At 37.4% G+C, this 19,859-nt stretch overlaps 2 protein-coding genes and 1 long non-coding RNA gene across 3 annotated transcripts in view; 2 read left to right on the top strand and 1 right to left on the bottom strand.

Moving 5' to 3' along the window:
• LOC140870422 (aspartic proteinase A2-like) overlaps positions 1–19,859 on the top strand; it is a 70,987-nt gene that overhangs the window by 1,583 nt on the left and 49,545 nt on the right. The window lies entirely within an intron of this gene.
• Positions 14,429–15,845, top strand: LOC140876354 (uncharacterized). Its single transcript, XR_012148759.1, has 3 exons — positions 14,429–14,692; positions 14,794–15,101; positions 15,288–15,845. It is a non-coding gene; the product is annotated as an uncharacterized lncRNA (long non-coding RNA).
• Positions 18,034–18,798, bottom strand: LOC140876438 (protein S40-4-like). Its single transcript, XM_073280395.1, has one exon. It carries the CDS (start codon positions 18,662–18,664, stop codon positions 18,083–18,085), a length of 582 nt encoding a protein of 193 aa, XP_073136496.1. The 5' UTR covers positions 18,665–18,798; the 3' UTR covers positions 18,034–18,082.

Here is a 19,859-nt window from a genome sequence, read left to right as displayed (position 1 = left end):
CCTGCACTGCTGCGGCCACGAGCATTTGCAAAGAACGCCGGCGGCCGCCATGCTCCGGCCACCCACCGGCCAGAGAACCACCCCTAGGACCTAGCCCACATCTAGATCTTTCTAACAAGCCAAGAATCAGCCCAAACCGTCGACTATGGAGTGAGAACGAAGCCCTGCAACCCGGCCCTTCTGCACTGTCGCGCAGACCCGAGCAGCTGCGGGAAAACCCTTCGTCCTCGAAGCTCCGACCACGAAAGCCCATGCAACCTTCTGCAAAAACTTAGAAAACTCAAATGGGGTTCTAACCCAACCGACCTTACCCTAAATAGTGGCCTGAGGAAAAAGATCTCAGTCTTCTTCCCCAGAACCCTAAACCTGCGCGACAGGAGCATCAGAAGTGAAGCACTTCGTTTCCTGCCTTCCTTAGCCTCAGCCCCGACCTGACTCGACCCAAGGGACCTCAAGGGACCCCTCTAACCGTGGACCAGCAGCCCACCTAGCCATGGACATGAAAACGTGAGCATGCAAACACCAAAGTCCAAACCAAGAGCAATTTAGGAGGAAAAATCGAAAAGCTTGTTGTCAAATATATCGATTCTGATGTTACACACCCACATGCATACATATACTGATATAGGTTTGAAAAGTGGAGAAAAAACATGCCTTTCACCGTAGGTAAGGATTTAACACGCGTAGGACGGACTTGGGACGCCGGGACGACGATGGCTTGCTTGGAACCTTAAAGGCTATGGTGTTCTTGGAGCTTGCTATCTGATGAAGAAGGTGAGGAAGAAGATGAAGGTGACGGCTGATGCTAGGGGAGAAGGAATGGATCGGCTAGGGTAGGGATTGGAATATAATATTTTAGGTTAATTAGAATATAGGTTAACTAATTAAATAAAAAGGTTTTAAAATAATTAAAATACAACCTAACTCTTAAATAAACATTTAAAAATCTGAACACCTAAATAAAATCTCGAAATAATAATTTAGGGGAATTTTAAAAATACTAAAAAGTCAATATTTTGACTAATTTTGGATAAAAATGACCCCTAAAATTAAATAAAATTAAATACTTAAAATTTTGGGATAATAAAATTCAAAATAATATTTTAAGGCTCCAAAAAGGCTCATAAAATAAATTGGCTAGAAAGTTGTCATCTCGTCCGTCCACGGTCCCGTCTACGCGATTAAATAATAAAAATACTAAAAATCATAAAAATCACTAATTATGGGTTAAATGCTTAAAAATAACTTAAATCATGCATAAATAATTCACATAATTATTTAACCCATAAATCATAAATTTAAATAATTAAATATCCTAATTATGCAGGCGAATTTATGTAATTAAAAATACCGGGTGTTACAAATATATCCCTTATCAAGCAGATCGTGCAACTGCTGTTTCAATTCTCTCATCTCTGACGGTGCTAGATGATAAGGTGCTCGGGATATAGGCGTAGTTCCTGGTACTAGATCAATACCAAATTCAACCTCTCGAACCGGAGGAAAACCAGGAATCTCATCAGGGAATACATCAGAAAACTCGCTAACAACCGGTAGCTGATCGATACCCGGGCTACTCGTGGACATATCAACTGCATAAATGAGGTAGCCCTCTCCACCTGACTCCAAGACATGACATGCCTTCAGAGCCGATACAAGTGGCATCGGAGGTCGCGCACCTTCACCATAAAAGTACCAGCTATCACCCTCATCCGGATGAAACTGTACCAGACACTGATAACAATCCACAGTAGCGTGATGTAAAGTTAGCATATCTATTCCCAAAATACAATCAAAATCGGTCATCGCTAATATCATCAGATTAGCCGATAACACATTACCCTCAAACTCTAGAAGGCAACTCATCACTAGACTCTTAGTTACTACCTCCTGCTCCAGCGGAGTAGATACAACTAAATCCATATCTAATGATACATAAGGTAATCTATGTCTCTTAACAAAACGACTAGAAATAAAGGAATGCGACGCTCCAGTATCAATTAAGACAAGTGCAGGAATACCACATAACAGAAAGGTACCTGCCAACATGCGATCGCTTCCCTCCGTAGCCTGCTCCTGAGACAGAGCAAATACCTGCCCTTGAGTCTGTAGATGGTAACCAGAAGAACTCTGTGGTGTTGTCTACTGACGTGGAAAAGTAGAAGCCTGAGATCCAACCTGTGATCCTGATCCACTAGCAGAACCCATACGCTGAGGACAATCTCTCCGCAGATGTCCCTGCTCACCAAAAATATAACAAGCACCAGTAGCCTTCCGACACAAAGCCTCAGGATGCTTTCCACCACAGTGGCTGCAAAATTCCTCCTTCTTCTTCTTCTTCTTCCCGAAACGAAAAGTACCTCGTGAACCACGAGAACCAGACGAAGTAGTAGTAGTAGAAGAAGACATAGGTCCAGATTGCACAACAGATTGAGCCCTAGGCCCAAGAGATCCACTAGGCTGTCCTGGCATCATCAACAGTGCCCGCCTATTGCTGTTCTCCACTTGACGGCAACGGTTCACCAAAGTCTCATAAGATGTCGGATTATCACATACGACAACTTGTGAGTAGATATCTTGATTCAGGCCTTGCAGAAAGATATCATACTTGGACGCATCATTGTCATTGATATGAGGACTAAAAGGTAGCAGATCAAGAAATTGTTGCTGATATTGATCAATAGTCATTGATCCTTGCCTCAGAGTTAGCAACTCCATAGATCGTGCCTGACGAACAGCTGGAGGAAAATACAGTTTCTGAAACTGCTGACAAAAATCCCACCAAGTCACCTGTCCTCTCTCAGTACGTGCCTGAGTAGCTTTGGCATCCCACCATAAGCGTGCTCGATCCTCTAGAACGAATTCTAGAACTTCCAGTTTCTGCTCCTCAGTGCAATCGAAAGCTCGAAATGCACTCTCGAGTTTAGACATCCCACCTCTTGCCTGTTCAGGATTCTCACCTCCCAACAAGGGTTTCGGTCCTATTTGCATGAACTTATTGATAGAGTAACGACGTCTACCCTCATGAGGACGATGTCGATCATCCTGATGGCGATGGTGACGATGATGATGACCACCTCCCTAGCCAACACTATCGTGACTCTCGTCAGTCATATCCTGAAAAGAATTGCACATTAAAATCCCAAATGCGCAATTATTACTTAAGACTAGAGTAAATCCCAAGTACTAATTCCCAAAATCTATGCAAGCTCTGATACCAAAAATGTAGTGACCCTGCATGGAATCACCTACTAACTGACAACTAATAGCATGTATTAAACTTAATACAGCAAAATTCTTAACATAGTAAAAATGTGCGGAAACATAATCCATAATTTACATAACAGCTTAGGAAAACATATCCAGGCTTAAATCTGTAGTGATACAACCATATCGAAGAATTTAAAAGTAACCATTATACAGCTAAGCAAATCCTGCTGTATAAAATCCCCTGAAAAGCTCCAGCTCCCTAGTCCTGCCTCAAACTACCGGCTCCGTCCATCCTGCGACCTGCCCCGTGGAATGGGTGTCCAAGATAACAACTAGGATGTGAGCGCTAACGCCCAGTACATAGACACGAGTAAACATATATATATGATGCATTCAACATGATGACTGGTAAAGGGTCATCTGAAAAGTCATGCTCAGTACCGGCACCACATGAGTGCTGCCACCGCACGGATCAACCTCTGGGTGCAACCACACTCGTCTAGTACACCAGAGTAGTCAGACATACATGTCCCCGCCATCGCGGTACTCTCAATGACAGACTATCGAGTATAGAGCTGAGCGGCTCTATAATCAGGTATAACAAGGTATAGGCTCAACGTGTATGTGCACATGATATATGAATATAGAAAGCGGTAAAACATACATCATGCCACATAATAATGCCAAATAAATGCAACATATAAAAATGTATACTCGCTGGCAATCTCAGTCAATGTGTATGTACCTAACACCGAAGTCTGAACTAAGCTGAAAAAAGACAACCCCTAGCTGTCCTAGATCAACTCCCGACCCGACCTGGTCTCAAGCCCGACCCGACCTGCTCTCTTGGTCCGACCCCGAGCTCTTCCTTCCCAAGCTCCCGAGCTACTCTTTCCCGAGCAGAAATATGAAGTGAGATGGAAGTGGTATGAAAATAATTGAACCTCCAGCTCCTATTTATAGACAAACATCTGGGGTGTTCGGGATTCTCAAGCTGAGGTCAAGACGTCCGAGCTCCTATATGCACGCCATGTATCAAATGCTTGAGCTGAGTCACTACCATTTTTGACAGCTCATGCTTAGGCGCCAGCAGTCACACATGCAAGCGTCCACACACCTGCCTGCCTGTCCTTGAGGGTTCAGGCTTGTACATGCTCTAATTTTGGTTGACAAGTGTTCATTCCCGACCTGAACACAATGTGCTCTTCCCATGACCGAACACTACCTTGGCCTTGCACAACACTTTCTTGAACTCCTAGACCCGACCCGAGCTACACATTCTCTTGGCCGAGATATTAAGTCCAAGCCCTCCATTTTCTTGAGCACCCAAGTCCCGACCTGAGCCATGTCATTTCTTGGATGAACCCCTAATAGCCGAACCCTCCTTTGGTTCCCATCATGCCCGACCTGAGCCCCCAAAGGAAGACCCGAGCTCAATCCAAGCTCCATACCCGAGTCAAATACATACACATGACCGAGCCCTAACCACTCAATCATGACCGACCCGAGCCACTCATGATCGACCCGAGCCCATGGTCAAATCCATCAACCCTAGCTCATTCTCATGTCATGTGTTCTTGATCCTGACTTGTGCTCTGATTTGTTTAATTAGTAACCCTTAATCATGTTTAACATATTATTATCTTAAAATGAACTCTGGGTTACTACAGTTTTTTAGCCATACCTTTGGATATATCCCTGCAACATCAACCCTGCAAGTGTTAGGGTTAATTTTACTTTTTGTACTTAATTTCTCCCACCTCTGTTGATAAACCTGAAATAGAGAAATAATAGCTGGATTAGTATCGATCTTAGATTTGCCCTTGTCAGTGTTGGGCTTAAGATTGATCTCTTCCTCTTTTACCCCAGAGGCGAAGGGTTGACTTGATAAGGAATCCTCATCAATTGTTGCTTCATCTAGATCATCAAAAGCTGATGATAGATTAGCACTTGTTTCTTGAGTTTTAGCTTCCTCAACATCTTGTTTTCCAACCGATGGTTGTATTTCTTGTTTTTGTAAAACCAATGGTTTTAGCATATCTTGTTTATGAGAAACCAATGGTTTCTCTATGGCCTTCACAATTGGCCCTTGAATAGTAGCTCATAGTTGTGTTTGAGCTTGCATACACCTTGTAATTCGATTAGATACTTTGATCCGATCAGCTTGTTGTAACCTGCCGACCATTTCAGCATTAATGGCTAACTGTTTGAACTCGGTTTGAAGCAACCCAAGGTGTTCCCTGAGATGCCTCTGCATTTTCATGATGGAATCTACGTCACTGCCTTCCATCTCTTGTTAAGAAATTTGCAAGAATATTTTCATGAGATTTAATAATAACAATATCAAAAATATAATTTTTACATATTGCTTGCCATCTTAATAACCTAGCTTTCTCAGGTTTAGATTCAATCTTATTTTTTAAGAAAGCTTTTACCTGGGTGTTATCAACCTTTAGCGTGAATTTTTTAGCAAGTAAAAATAATGGCCATTTTTCGAAAGCCCTTTTGACTGCATAAAATTCCTTTTCATTGATATGCTATCTGATGGCCTCTGATTCTTAAAAAAGACCGCTACAGTATCTGCATGGTATTTCTCCATTCGGAGTGATCTTGGTAAGGACTGCTGCCCACCAATCGTCACTAGCATCCGTAAATAAAACCAGATCATCTTCATCTTTGGGTATAGCAATTTTTGGGAGATTCTTACGTATCTCCTTTAATTGGTTTACCCCTTGAGTATGGTCTTCGGTCCATATAAACCTAGCATCCTTTTTTAACAAAGGACTGAACACCTTTCTGTACATTGCTAGGTTGTTAATGAACATCCTTGCGAAATTAACTACTCCAAGAAAACTCTGGAGTTGTTTTATGTCTTTGAGTTTATATGAAAAATTCTTTACCTTTTTCACAATATGGGGTTGTAGAATTATTTCAGTTTCATCAATCTCAATACCAAGGAATTCAATTTTCCTTGTTGCTATGACTGCTTTCTTTTCAGTGTTTAAGTGTCTTTAAGTGTTCGTCTATATTTTTTGATGCTATAAGAATATCATCAATATAAACAAACATAAAGTTGAAATAATCTTTAAAAAGGTTATTCATCTTTCTTTGAAATATCTGGGGTGCATTAGTCAATCCCATAGGCATAAATTCCCAAATATAGTGTCCTTGTGGAGTAGAGAAGGCTGTGAATTTCTTACTACCTTCTTCCATTCGAATCTGGTAAAATCCAGACTTACAATCAAATTTTGAGAACACTCTAGCATTTCGTACACAGCTAATTAGGTGTTCTCTACTCGGTATGAAGTACCCATCAAACTCCAGGATTTTATTAATACCTTGGTAGTTAATAACTAACCTGGGTTTCCCTCTTTTTATTTCACCATGATTTCTGACCAGAAATCCTGAGCTGCTATATGGTGAAACTCCTTCTTTGATTAGAACAAGGTCCAAATATTCCTTGATAATTATTCTCATATCCCTTTGATCTATTATATTCATCAGGATAGGTTTATATCTGACGAATTTATACTTTTTGCCTTCCTTTAGAGTAAGACTAGCTTTGAGTTGATTTCTATCCCACCATACCAAAGGATGCTCGTTGTAACTTTCTTTGAGCCTTTTTTTGACATCTTCAAGGGATACCTTATTTTCTAACTCTATATCTCTGTGATTTAGAGTCACCTTGAAAAGCTTCATATCCTCTGTTTGGAGTTCTTGTTCTGTTGTTATTTTCAACATGGTTTCTCCAAACATTCTTGGATCTTTCATTTTTGGGTGAAAAAATTGTCCTTTATCGTCACGCTGGCTGCGAAATATTATCAGCAATTGTCGATAAAAAGCAACTTTGAGTCTTTGAACAATAATTTTATGATCACAAATTGTAGTGAACATAAGTCGTCTTGACTCATTGTCTTGTGTGTACTTCTTAAACATTTGTAAGAAGTTATTTCCTAATAGGATATCAGCTCCTGTATCATGGAAATAGATTGGTGGTGTCTTTACCTTGTACCAAGGTGTTTGACCTGCTCCTCCCATGAGGATTTCTGCTTGTTTTATTCCTTTGCAAAGAATTAAAATTCTTCTAGAGAAATCCCGTCCAGCAATTTTTAGCAATTCTTCTTCACATTCTTCAGGGAAGACTCCTCTTTTTGCTGTACAAATTTCTGCTCCCGAGTCAATATAAGCTGCAAAGTATTCAGCTTTATATTATTCATACAACATTTCTATTGGAATGTATATGGAGAAAGGACTTGTTGTCATTTTTTAAAGGGATTACTAAATGGCCCTGCCATTTTTAACAGACTGTGTTGCAACTCAGTAATCCGATTAAGACTTTTCTCCTTTAGTTTTTCTAAGGTTTCAGAAGGTAGAGTATGGTTACTTCTTTTTACTTCTTTGATCCGTCCTAGTAAATCATGTTCATGACTTACTAATTTCAATATTTGCTTCTTCCTCTGTTTGTAAACAGAGTTTTCGAATCTGTTTAAGGGATTTTCCCTTATCCAATTCTCTTGGTTTTCCATCTCGTAGGATTTTTATTGAATCCTCCAAGTCTTCTCTTTTGCCATAAACTCTATTCCTTTTTCAAGGCGTTTCCATGGTTTATGGTCCTCCAGAAATTCTAGGCCAAGAATGAGCTGATCCATATCTTTTCCTGGAATTCCACAGATTTGAACTTTCAATTCTCCAATATTTATCACTCCTTGGTAAGTTCCTTTTTCTTATTGTTCCAAATAGTTCGAGTTATAAGGGAACTGATTCCGATGACTTGTAATTTCGAATACTATTTTCACTTCTTTTCATCCTTCTGGAGATCTAAGTTTTCCTATTATAGAAAACTTTTTTTCTTCTGCTGGAATTTCTTGAATAGGAGATTTGTCCCATCTCCTACTTGTCATTCGGTCTCCTTGGAAAGATAACCTTTGGGGTTCTATTTTAAGGTCTCTGTATAGAACAGGTCTGTCTTGAATTTGAATGTCTATTTCCTGAATTAAAGGAAACTCGATTCTTTTCGGGTATATTGTTTGAGCAACTTTCCCAAATATCTCTGGAATTTCAATGAACTCATTTCTAATAAATAATTCAGAATGGTGAGTATTAGAAAGAGCATATGAAATTTGATATGTAATAGAATATGGCCTATTACCTTCCTTCATTAGTCTTTTTTCCTTGAAGTTTTGATGCAACGTCAAGGCTCGACTAAAATCTCTATCAGCTAAATTGTAGGCTATTCTTGGATAAATAACTCCCACAATTTTTCCTGCGCACAAATTTCCTGAGATAGTTCCTAGAACCGCATCTTGTATATTCCCCATTCTTTTATCGCATACTACGATATCTATGGGTGAATCTATTCCTTCTTTAAAAGTAGCTTTGATCATAATCTGGATTGCTCCAATATGAATCCAAGACATTGTCTTTGCTACTTCTGCTTTTAATTTCTGTAATTCCTCTCGAATTTCTTCAAAGGGAATCAACTGCATCTCAATTTGATTACTGGTTAATTCCATAGAAATCGCCATTTCCCTTCTGGATACCTTATAAATCAAATTATGTCTTCTTTGTCTTAGCCCTAGGTTTCCTAAAACTCTTTCAACTTGTCCTGCCGAAAATCCTTGGTACTTCTGTAGTGTTGGATTTTCTCTCATAATCCTTTGAACCATATTATGAGATATCATGGTTTGACTAAAGAAACCAGCCAAACTTTCATGTGTTTCATGTCGAAACACCTCCTCTTTACTCTGATTCTGATTCTGATTCATCCTCAGAAACTTCTTGACTAAATAATATCTCTTCTTCGTATATGCTTTCATTTGAGGGGATATCCTCAAATTGATATATTTGGACTAGATCTTGAAAGAAAACCGCATCATCCATATCTGTTGTTGCTTCAAAGAGTTTGACTCCTTTTTTCTCGTTTTCTGGACAATTTGTAGATATATGTCCTTTTGCTCCACATGTCCAGCAGTTGCAATCCTTGAAACTTTCACTTGCCCTTGTATGAGTTCTTCTGAAAGTTCTTCTTGATGGTGTTCTTTCCCTGCTTTGTGATGAGCCTGTTGCTGAGGACGTTCTTGTAGGTCCACTTCTTCTACCTGATCTATAGGATCTGGCTTTTTGTTTGGACCAAAATATTCTTGGTTTCCAAGAACTCTTCATTCTTTTATTATAGGGATTATTTCTGAATTTCTTCCTTTTAAATCTCTGTGTTCTGTTTCCAATGATCGATGGAAGATCATTTTCTCTACAACACAAAGGTGTACGCTTATCTATATCCCTTATTTTCTTGTAGTTCTTTTGTAATACTGCCATATGGCACCATTCTGCCAATTTTCCTTTCAAAAAGGACGCGCGTCTTGCCAATGTATCAAGATTACCTGGAACGTATTCTTTAATCAGCATTTATAGTAGCCCGTAACCAAAATCAGTTATTAAGGAATTAATCAACGCTAATTAAATAGATTGGATACCGGACGGATCGGAAGCTCCGATGTAGGATCGGGCGTTCCGATCGAGATCGGAAGCTCCGATGCAGGATCGAAAGCTCCGATGGTATTACGTCAGGCATGACGTGTGGCAGGATCGGAAGCTCCGATCACCCTTATCCGAAGTCAACCAGTGATATTTTGACACGTGGCAGATAAGGATCTTCGGAAGCTCCGATGGCAGGATCGGACGTTCCGATCGAGGAACGGAAGTTCCGATCGAGGATCGGAGGTTCCGATCGTGGTCTATAAATAGAAGGTCGAGGCTTCACTTTCAATTGCCAATTCCGAAAATCCCTCTCTATTCCAAGCATATTTGAGTAGTTCTAGTCTTCATAGGCTTGACCCGGGGGTCGACGAGGCGTTCGATAGTCGTAGCGGAGTTGTGCCCAAGTTCTGGAGGCATCGACATCAAAGGGCTAACGATAGACGAAGGTATAGCTTTTGCTTCCTAAAAATATTTAGGAGTATGCTTTAGCTTAGTTAAGGCTTTTAGAGCGCTTTAATGATAGTAGTATCATTTGGCAGTGTAGAGCAGACTATAGGCGTGGACCTAGAGTTGGTAGAGCTTGCACTGATTTGAGGTACGAAAGTACTGTTCGAGATATCTTGACTGAGTATGCATGTATTATGTGACTGCATGGTTTATATGTCATTGATTTATGCTGCATTCATTTGCATACTGAGCTATCTCCTTCGAGATGTCTATTAGTATGGTTGTATCCTATCCTGTTAGTGGATGGACTTCCATGGCTTTGGGTCCGGTAAATCCACTGGTATTATGGTATGGGAGCCACCTCCTGAAGCGACGACACAGCGTGCTACATACCAGGGCCCGGTCTGTCTCTGTTATCTGATCCTTGACCTCGAGTTTATAGGGAGTTCACTTTGCATGCATGTATACTCATACTCTCGTACTGAGCGTTTTATGCTCACGTCTCGTACTCTGTGTTTCTGGACACCCTATTCCATGGGGCAGGTTTGCGATTGGACGAGGCGGGTAGATCCAAGAGTTGCTAGGCAGTGGTTGACCAGCTGGAGCTTCGCCTAGGTTTTATTCTGTGGTTATTGGATTGATACAACTATTCGATTTGGTTGTATAATATTTGGGTATTTACAGATTTCTTACCTTGAGATTGTATATTGTTTATGGTTTCCGCAGTTGAATTCTGATTACTATTTTGATTAAGTTAATTGCATGCCTAAGTTCTATTTAGTAGGTGATCCGGGCAAGGGTCACTACAACATTTCTCTCCAGAGACTTGGCATTTTTGCAAAAAATAGCTGAATAGCCACATTTTCCTTGACTCCCGAATTCCATCTGTATTTAGTGAATAACATAATGTATTCATCAACTAAACAGATATCATGTAACTCGAGGCTATACAGAGCTTGAGTATATCTTCTCTTTTTCTCTGTATCTTGATTATTGAAATAGTCTATCCCTATGAATTGTGCTTTAAATAGGGTGGCCATTATTTCTCCAATCTCGCTGAGGGATTCTTTTGCTAAGATTGATTCCTTCGTATCTGGCATAGTCATCTCCCATGCGATCTTGATAGATCCCATTAGACTCATTTCTAGAAGTTTAATGAATCTTTCTTTATTGAGATCTAATGTCCCTGCTGCAATTCTCATAGCTGACGTCCAATCATCTATAAGATCTTCTCTGTTTTTGAAGTCCAAAACATCAAGGTTTAACATAACCCCATAAGGATGTATCGGGTCTAAAACAGTTTTTCCATAAGGAGTTTGATGTAGTGGTATTTTACTCCTTTTTTATCTGGTTTCTGCTGGATGTGAATTTTCTTCCACATGGAACTCACTATGTGGTTCTTTTGTTTTTACCATATATCTTGGGGGATTTCCCATGGGTTGTTCACCCTCAGGAAAATTCATTTTTAGATCTACAACTTTGAGATTTGCAAAAGAATCCGCAAGATCTTGTAGATCCTCGAGATTTAATCTTTCTAAAGTAGTCATCAGATAATGTTTTTCTCTGATACTGCTTTTATAAGATTAATCATCATTTCATCATTAGTTAAAGGTTTTTGAACCATTTTGGTTTTACTTTTCTGATGTAACAAAGGTTCGGTACCAAACGAGAGTGGTAACCTTCCTCCTGTATTTTCCTTTCTAGAACTAGACGTATGTTCTAGGTTTAGGATTTTATTTTGAAGATCCTTTAGAGTTCCAAGAATTTCTTCTTGTTACTTAAGGATTTCTTCAATTTGCCGAGGTATTTCATACAACTGATTGCTGTAATATTGTACCGTCTTTTGAATTTCTCTAAGATCTCCGGAGATTTTAGAGGAATCTGGGGTAATCTCTAAAAATTTAGAGTTAGAAATCATTTTTCTTTATCTCTTCAAATTTGAGAGCATTAGTCGCAACCTGTTGTAAGTAATCTATTGTGAACAGATTAACTTGTTTATATGATTTCGTATGAATAAAATCCTCTTGATTCAAACCTATTAGGAATAATCAACCAAAGTCCAACATTAGAAATTTAAGAAAAAGATCATGGATTAATATATGAAATGATATCTCCATTGGTATGAGGCCTTTTGGATGTGTTCCCAAAATCAAAACCATGAGGGCTTGTGCCCAAAGTGGACAATATCATATCATTGTGGAGATATCCGGATTCCATTGATCTAACAAGTGGTATCAGAGTCATGGTCTAATCGAACCAATGTGGGTGGGATCCTCGGAGACTCAAGGAGAAGAAGTTTGAGGCCCCGATTAAAGATCCGTGAAAAAGCTCTCGAGGGACGCTCCCGGAAATTCATGTAAGGCGTGTGCTGCAACGCATTGAAGGTGAGTAGGCTCGATTGGAGGGACGGATTGAGGGGAGGCCTGGTGGGACTTCGTTTGAGGGGAGGATTGTTAGGAATAATCAAGCAAAGTCCCACATTGGAAATTTAAGAGAAAGATCATGGATTAATATATGAAATGATATCTCCATTGGTATGAGGCCTTTTGGGTGGGTTCTCAAAAACAAAACCATGAGGGTTTATACCCATAGTGGACAACATCATACCATTGTGGAGATATCCGGATTCCATTGATCTAACAAGACCTTCGTTTGAAGTCATCTTTTTTGTAAAATCTTCTCCTCAATAAAGAAAAGCATGAATTAACGAATAATATTATGTCTGAATAATTAACCTAAAGCTCTGATATCATTTTTCCGCATAATTCTTTATACTGCAAATGAGCACAAAATCTCCAAATTCAAGCATAAAACATTTACAAGTTAAGCATAGAACCTATAGATTTCAAGCATAGATTAGCATAAATCCAGCACAAGAATTAAATATTAAAATATTCAAATTTGGTGGTCCTAGGGAGTTATAGTAAAGAATCTTTTGCCTAGGGAGTTCTAATAAAGTTAGGAAGGGTATTAGGGATTTTAAGACAATTCACTCTTCCAATAACCTTTTTCCATTCCATTTTAATTAATTAAAATAATAAAAATAAAAATAAATGTTCAATTTAGTCTATAATATAAAATTCCAGTTTCACCCCTGAGCAACAATTGGGAACGTACAAATTTAGAAACTCAAGATAGAACTTTAGAAATTTGTTAATGAAAAGTAAGCATCCCGAGCAATATAGTTACTGGATCCTGCATGTTTTAGAACGCCACCCCCCATCCCCCATTAATTCCACCTTTTTTTCTGCATGCTTTATGTATACTTTTATGACAACCTCCCAACCAAGTACTGCAGGTTACACAATTATAAGCCACTACATTCAATTCAAACCAATATATATATAAATACATATATATAGCCTCACTCTTATATCTATCTTTATATATCTATATTCTGCTCCTCCGGCCATACCCTTAATCCATCCTCCGATCCTCATACAACACAATTAAGAATAAGTGTCATGTGATGTATCTCACAAAATCGATCTTGAGAATGTCTTATAAGAGTATTTTTTGTGCGCAATTAAGCTCATGCATATCTAGCTATTACCTCTGATGCTAGCTACTTGCAAATTAGAATAAATAGTTTGAAAATTAAAGATGTATCTCGATCGGTTTGATATAAAATTGTATTTGGTGAATATTGGGTACGTGTGTATTCAATGCTTCATTAATGAAAGACTTAAATGTGGGAAAGAAAGGTGCGAAGAGGGTGAGAGACAAAAGGGGTTCAGCAGTTTCACGTGAAAACATTTAGTATATGGTTTTGTAATAAAGGACAGTAGTCGTCCACATTTCAATTCATGTATCAATTGAAATATATATATATTGGCCTGTTTGAATCCGTAATTTTTTTTTAAAATAAAATATACGAAACAGAATATGATTTCATTCCCTTGACTTTTATAATAATTAGTCTCACCCTCTAAACAATCCCAGTTTCCGCCACTGTTAAATTGAGACAAACATTCTTGAATGCAATATTTATATTATATTATATTATACTTACGATAAAAAGATAAACAGGCGGGATATGATCAGCAAAGTATATATGAAATAGAAATAACATATATATATATTTCAAGAAAATATTATAATATCGTAACGGTTGGAAATTCAAAGGGAGCTGCTAGCTTAGCTAGCTAGGGGTGTTAATGGTGGTGCCGTATCTTCTCCCTAACCTCATAAATGCATTCTGAAAGGCTCCAGATTTGCTGCAGTGAGCTTTTTCATCGTTACATAGCTTTTGAGTTAAATTTACCTTCCTTTTTGTTGTTGGGTGGTTGGCAAATTCAATGCCCCCCCGGCCATCCCATCCTCCTCTTTTCAAATATTTCATTTTTCTTTTATATATAATTTGAAATAATCACCTATTATATAGTACTTGAATATTATAATTTTATATTATATGATGATCATTTACAATTTGGAACCCTCCCATGCTCCTATATATATATATATGTCTGTCTTCTTGTGTGTATGGGTTCAGTACTAGTATGAATGTCGACGCTGCTCCAGGAGTAGTATTCTTCGATACACCAAACCAATTAATATGGTAAACCCTTCTGCGCGCTTCTTCTTCAAGTACTTTTCAAGCAGACTTTAAAGTTCGTCTTACTCCGGCCATATGTATATTTTCTACCAATTTTTTTCCAGGTTTTGTTTTTTGTTTTTATCGAGGAAACTAAAAGAAATGAACGTTTTGTTAAATGGAATCTGGATCAACCGATTATGAAGGAGCTAGCAACAGAGGCTAGCTTTTGTGGTCCGCATCAACCGATTGTACGAGATATTGGTGCAGTTCAATCAGAAGGTCGTTGCTCTCATGATTCCGTAGAGCTCCGCTATTTGATTGAGCCGTGCCAATATCACGTAATGTTAGATTAATTCAAGTGTTGATGCTTATACAACTAGCTAGCCTTGTTACTCGTCTTTTTCTCTCGTCGAAAACCAGAAAGAAATAGGTAATTCCATTTGTTTGTTTTCTTGATTTATGTTGTCCTTATGTGATCTTAGCTCTTTTGTTGTTCTTCTGGTATAAATATATTTTAAAAAGTTTGTGTATATTTTTTAAAAAATTTTAATATAAGTTTCCCTTCGATACATAGAGTAAATTTATGTGCTCACAAGTTATGTTCTTGCTTTTTCAGTTTTTTCTGGCGAAAATATGAAGGAGACAATCCGCACCGCGTAAGTGATCAAAATATCTCACGATCGACCAGATCCGGTACACTTTACTTTATATTTATTTATATAATATAGTAAATCTAATTTAGTATTTATATTCGTTTACAATACATATTTAAAATTTGTTGGTACAACAAATAACAAACATTCTTGAAAAGTTTGTGAAATAGTTATAACAAAGGCGAAAAATCAATAAAAATATACATTCTTTACAAATATTCTCTTATCAATACTTGTGGGACTAATTAATACATCTCAAGTCATACGCTTGTATATATGGGGATTATTATATGCGCCCCCTGAGATACGTTTCGATGTTCATATGTCGTCGTTGTATCGTAAACGGGGATCCTGGATCTGTTCTTTCCGTGACTCATGTTGTTTGTCTACTTTGAGAAAGGATTTGCTTCTAATTAATTTAATTAGTATAATGTATTTATGTATGTATATGTATATGCATATGCAACTTGATTTTGTGTGCTTTTATAATTTAATAATTAATAATTAATAGATTTGTATAATTGCATTTATTGATCTCTACCTACATACTTGCTACTTTTCTGACTACCCTTGGGTTGCCATTACATCTCCTGGCTCTTGTCAACTCCCAAATAGTACTAACACAGAGACAAAGAGATAAAGATAGAATGAACTGACAAGAACTAATCAGTAGCCACAATCTCAAATCAAGCTCAAAGTTTAATGAATACATCCCATTGCAAAATCGGGTTTCATTGCGAATCTCATTTTGAGTTGTGAAGTCCATGCTGATCGAGTGCGTAAATGACACTGCGATATTAGTTTAGTTCTCGCCCGGCCGTTTGAATGCTACAGTGATGAATCTGCTTGCAGCCTTGCTTTGCAAAATCTTGATTATATTCTGGTGTTACCAGTCAATAATAAGGGTTGATTTTGAAAATTGTTGGAGAAGAGTTTATGGTACTATATATAACTGGCAAATAAATTTAAATGTGACCATAGGATTTAATTCAAAAGAGGGAATGTATCAGGCATGTCAATCAATCACAGGCCATTTAGCAATCGATGAGCACAAAAGACGCACTCGATCGGAACTGTCAACCTTTTATGAAGGGTTCAAGTTGAGTCAAGTACTGCAAGGTTCATATATCTCCATTAAGGGGAAAAAAAAGTCATAAGTCGAAGATGCAATTCTTGGAAGTTATCTTGATGTGGATCAACAAGGCAACAATATAAAACCAAAACGGTAATTAAATTCCTTCAGCATTTAAACGGATAATTCTAGGGTATGGACCTAGATGAGATCCTGGCATACGGGTAATACCTAAATCATGAATCCAACGGTTTGTATTTTTACACATAGGCGTAATTAATTATATATTGTTGACGTGACAAATCATGAGACATTGGGTATTACCCATATGTTACGTTGAAATCTATCGGTATGTAGACAGTGAGTTAATTATCTTTTATCTTTTAATTTAATAGTAAATATTATATAAGTGGATCAAATTTCACTTTCATATGATAAATATTAATTTATTTCGATTTGATTTTTATTATGATAAAAACTATTTCGCCTTCTGAAAAAAACATTTGTTTTCACTATTTTTTTAATGTTTTCACCTAAAACATTATTTCATAATATTGTATGTATTAAAACACAATAATTAAACAAACATATCGCCCCTAATAGATTAAAAACAAACCAGTACTTTTTTCCTGCTAGCTAGTAATACATGATATCAAGAAAATTATTTAGTTCTGGAATATTATAGGAGTCCTTCAGGCTTCAAGCCCCAAGCCACGTGTGGCATGCCCTTAATTTAATCCATCCATTCACAACAATAAATATCAACATGATCAAATCCATAATTTGGGGGACAAATTAATAGTAAATCCATCTGGGCTCACCTGAGTATGTGAGGGAATCCATATTGTAATGAATTTAGTTGTGCGTGGGACAAGAGAAATTACCAGTTATACCAGCAGAAAGGATGTACTCGATCCGGGCTAGCTGTAGGTACTTGTTGCAGTAATTACATTAATGTTAAATTATCAGCCAAAATGTGTGTCTATATATTATATAGTCGTCTACACAAGCATTATATATATATAATAATCAATTACTTGTAATTTGATGCAATACTACTGAAATGATACATACAACAATAAGATCAATCAGCAAGAAAAAATAGAAATATATATAGCAAAAAATTCGAAGAGATCGTAGCTGCAGAACACTCTACAGACAACTGAAGTATACCAAATTAAACAAAATATGAAGTCCAAATTACACAAATTAAGGAGCCTGCACCCGGCATTCATTTCGAGTTATTGCTACTAATGCCTAAGGAAATAAAATTAGGTGCCCAAAGAAGGTAATGCTACATGTACACTGAGACTTACACGTGAGGTTACACATGTCATTTAAAATTACATGATTATCCCTTTACTTGATTTGAAAAAAAATCTTTCAAAAATGGATAATCATGTAATTTTAAATAACATTGTACATGTAGTATTACCCGCCCAAAAAATCCAGCTCCGACGACTCGAGAGATTATGTTATGGCTCTAATTAACTCACAAAATACCATGCACTCATCCATATATAATATAGACAAAACCAACGCCACATACAAATATATATATAATGCAAATAAAAAACTACCATAAAAAGTTTGAAGTGTGCCCCTTATCATAATTCATAAATGCATATAGTCTGCTGCTAGCTGATCTTAGTCCTGTTTCGATTTGTATAAAGAAGACGTACGGTATCATTCAAGAAACCCAGTCTTGGTTAAAACCGCATTCCTCGTTTTGCTGAGGTCTCTTCCTTTCAGAGTCCTACCAACTCCTTCACACATTGAAAATGAAGCCATTTGTGTGTTTTCAAGCTTTCTTGCTAAATATTCATGTGGTGGGACCATATCATCATCATCATTTTTAACATGATGTGTTTTACTCCCTCCATCATCAGAATCACATGCATCATCATCATCATCCCACAATTGCAAGTAATTCTGTTTGGATTTCATCTTCAAAATGTTGGACCAATCTGGAATATCTACAGGAGCTGATGAATGTTGAGTAACAAAATCTACGGCCGAGTACTCCTTCGCTTGGCTTCCCCCTCTTGAAGATATAGCAACCGCTGAACCCCATGCAGATGCAGGCGGTACTGAAACTTTCTTTCTTGGTTTCGAGTTCGAGTTTGACTTCGAACCTTGGGTTGTCTTCATTACTGAACACACTTGATCTTCTTGGAGATCTCCTAATTCTTCCATTAACGAAGCCTTTATCATTCCTCCATCGCTGTAGTTGCCGGAGCCACGCTCAAAATCCTCCATGGAAGACATGATTACGAGTTACAAAACCCAGTGCTGGAAAAATGAGAACTTCAGCTTGAAATGTCCTAAATTCATAAACCCGGCAGTGTCTATATATAGACAGATGGCAACATGAAGGGGCTGTTAAATCAGTCGGCGTGAAATAAAAAAAAATTATTGGGTTTTTTTCAAGGCAATGAACGAGGAGGAGACAAAGGAAGTGAGTAGAAGATAATAATACAAATAATCTACATTATCCTCTTCCAAAATGCCTCACAAAAAGCTATAACCTTTTCTTACTCAATTAACTTCAGCAAAATGGGCACACAGATTTTACACTCAAAAATCCCTTTTACTGCAAACTTCCAAAGAAAAAACAGAGTTTCAAGAAAATTACAAAAATTAAAAAAAAAAAAAAAAAAGAGAGGGGGAAAAGGACAAAATTAAAGAATGGATAAATCTCCCCCTTTGAGCCCCTCGAAACAGGAGACTGCAATAAATAAAATATACTAAATATATCAATATAATATATAGTTCAAAGTTCAAATTTGCAACAATTTTCACTCTGTGTTGGCGCAAAATATGACTGGAATCTGAAAGGTTGGTTTTTTTCTGGTATGGAAAATTCCGAGAACGCCGCCCATAGAAAGATGTGAAGAAAATTACGAAGAAACGGAGTTAAAGAGACGCAAAGCTAATTAATTAGAACCCACAAAAACAGCTTAGCTCTCTCCCAGGATTCCATTTTTTCCCACTTAACGGTATAAAAATCAGCTGAACTTTTTATATTCTATGGTTCATACATACTTATATATACCGATCGAAACTGTTTGTTTTGCTTTTAATATATCAGTGTTTTATATTCCATTTTCAGCATTTAAACGTCAACGAGGTAAATCATATATGAGTAGGGTCTATTTACCATTTCCATTTTTTAATCAGTGAAATTTTACTTTTAGTCAACCGTGTAGTGTAACATTTAATATTTTAAACAAAGAATATATTGTCTGAGCCTACAACTTAATATTTTTCAAGATTCGAGTAAGATATCTACTCCACAACATTATTTCGTTAGATGATATAATATATTTTTTTGTGTTAATAAACGTAGGCTAGTCTCATCTCGTTACCATTTCGATTTTGGTTAAACAAAGATAAATTTCTTTTAACTTTTAATTTGCAACTACATTGTATAAAACTATTTTTATAAATCCAAATTCAACTT

The sequence above is a fragment of the Henckelia pumila genome, chromosome 1 (genome assembly GCF_033568475.1).
Source record: "Henckelia pumila isolate YLH828 chromosome 1, ASM3356847v2, whole genome shotgun sequence".
Classification (NCBI taxonomy): Eukaryota; Viridiplantae; Streptophyta; class Magnoliopsida; order Lamiales; family Gesneriaceae; genus Henckelia; species Henckelia pumila.
The sequence above is the reverse complement of the archived record's forward strand: the minus strand, read 5'-3'. Positions and strand labels throughout refer to the sequence as shown.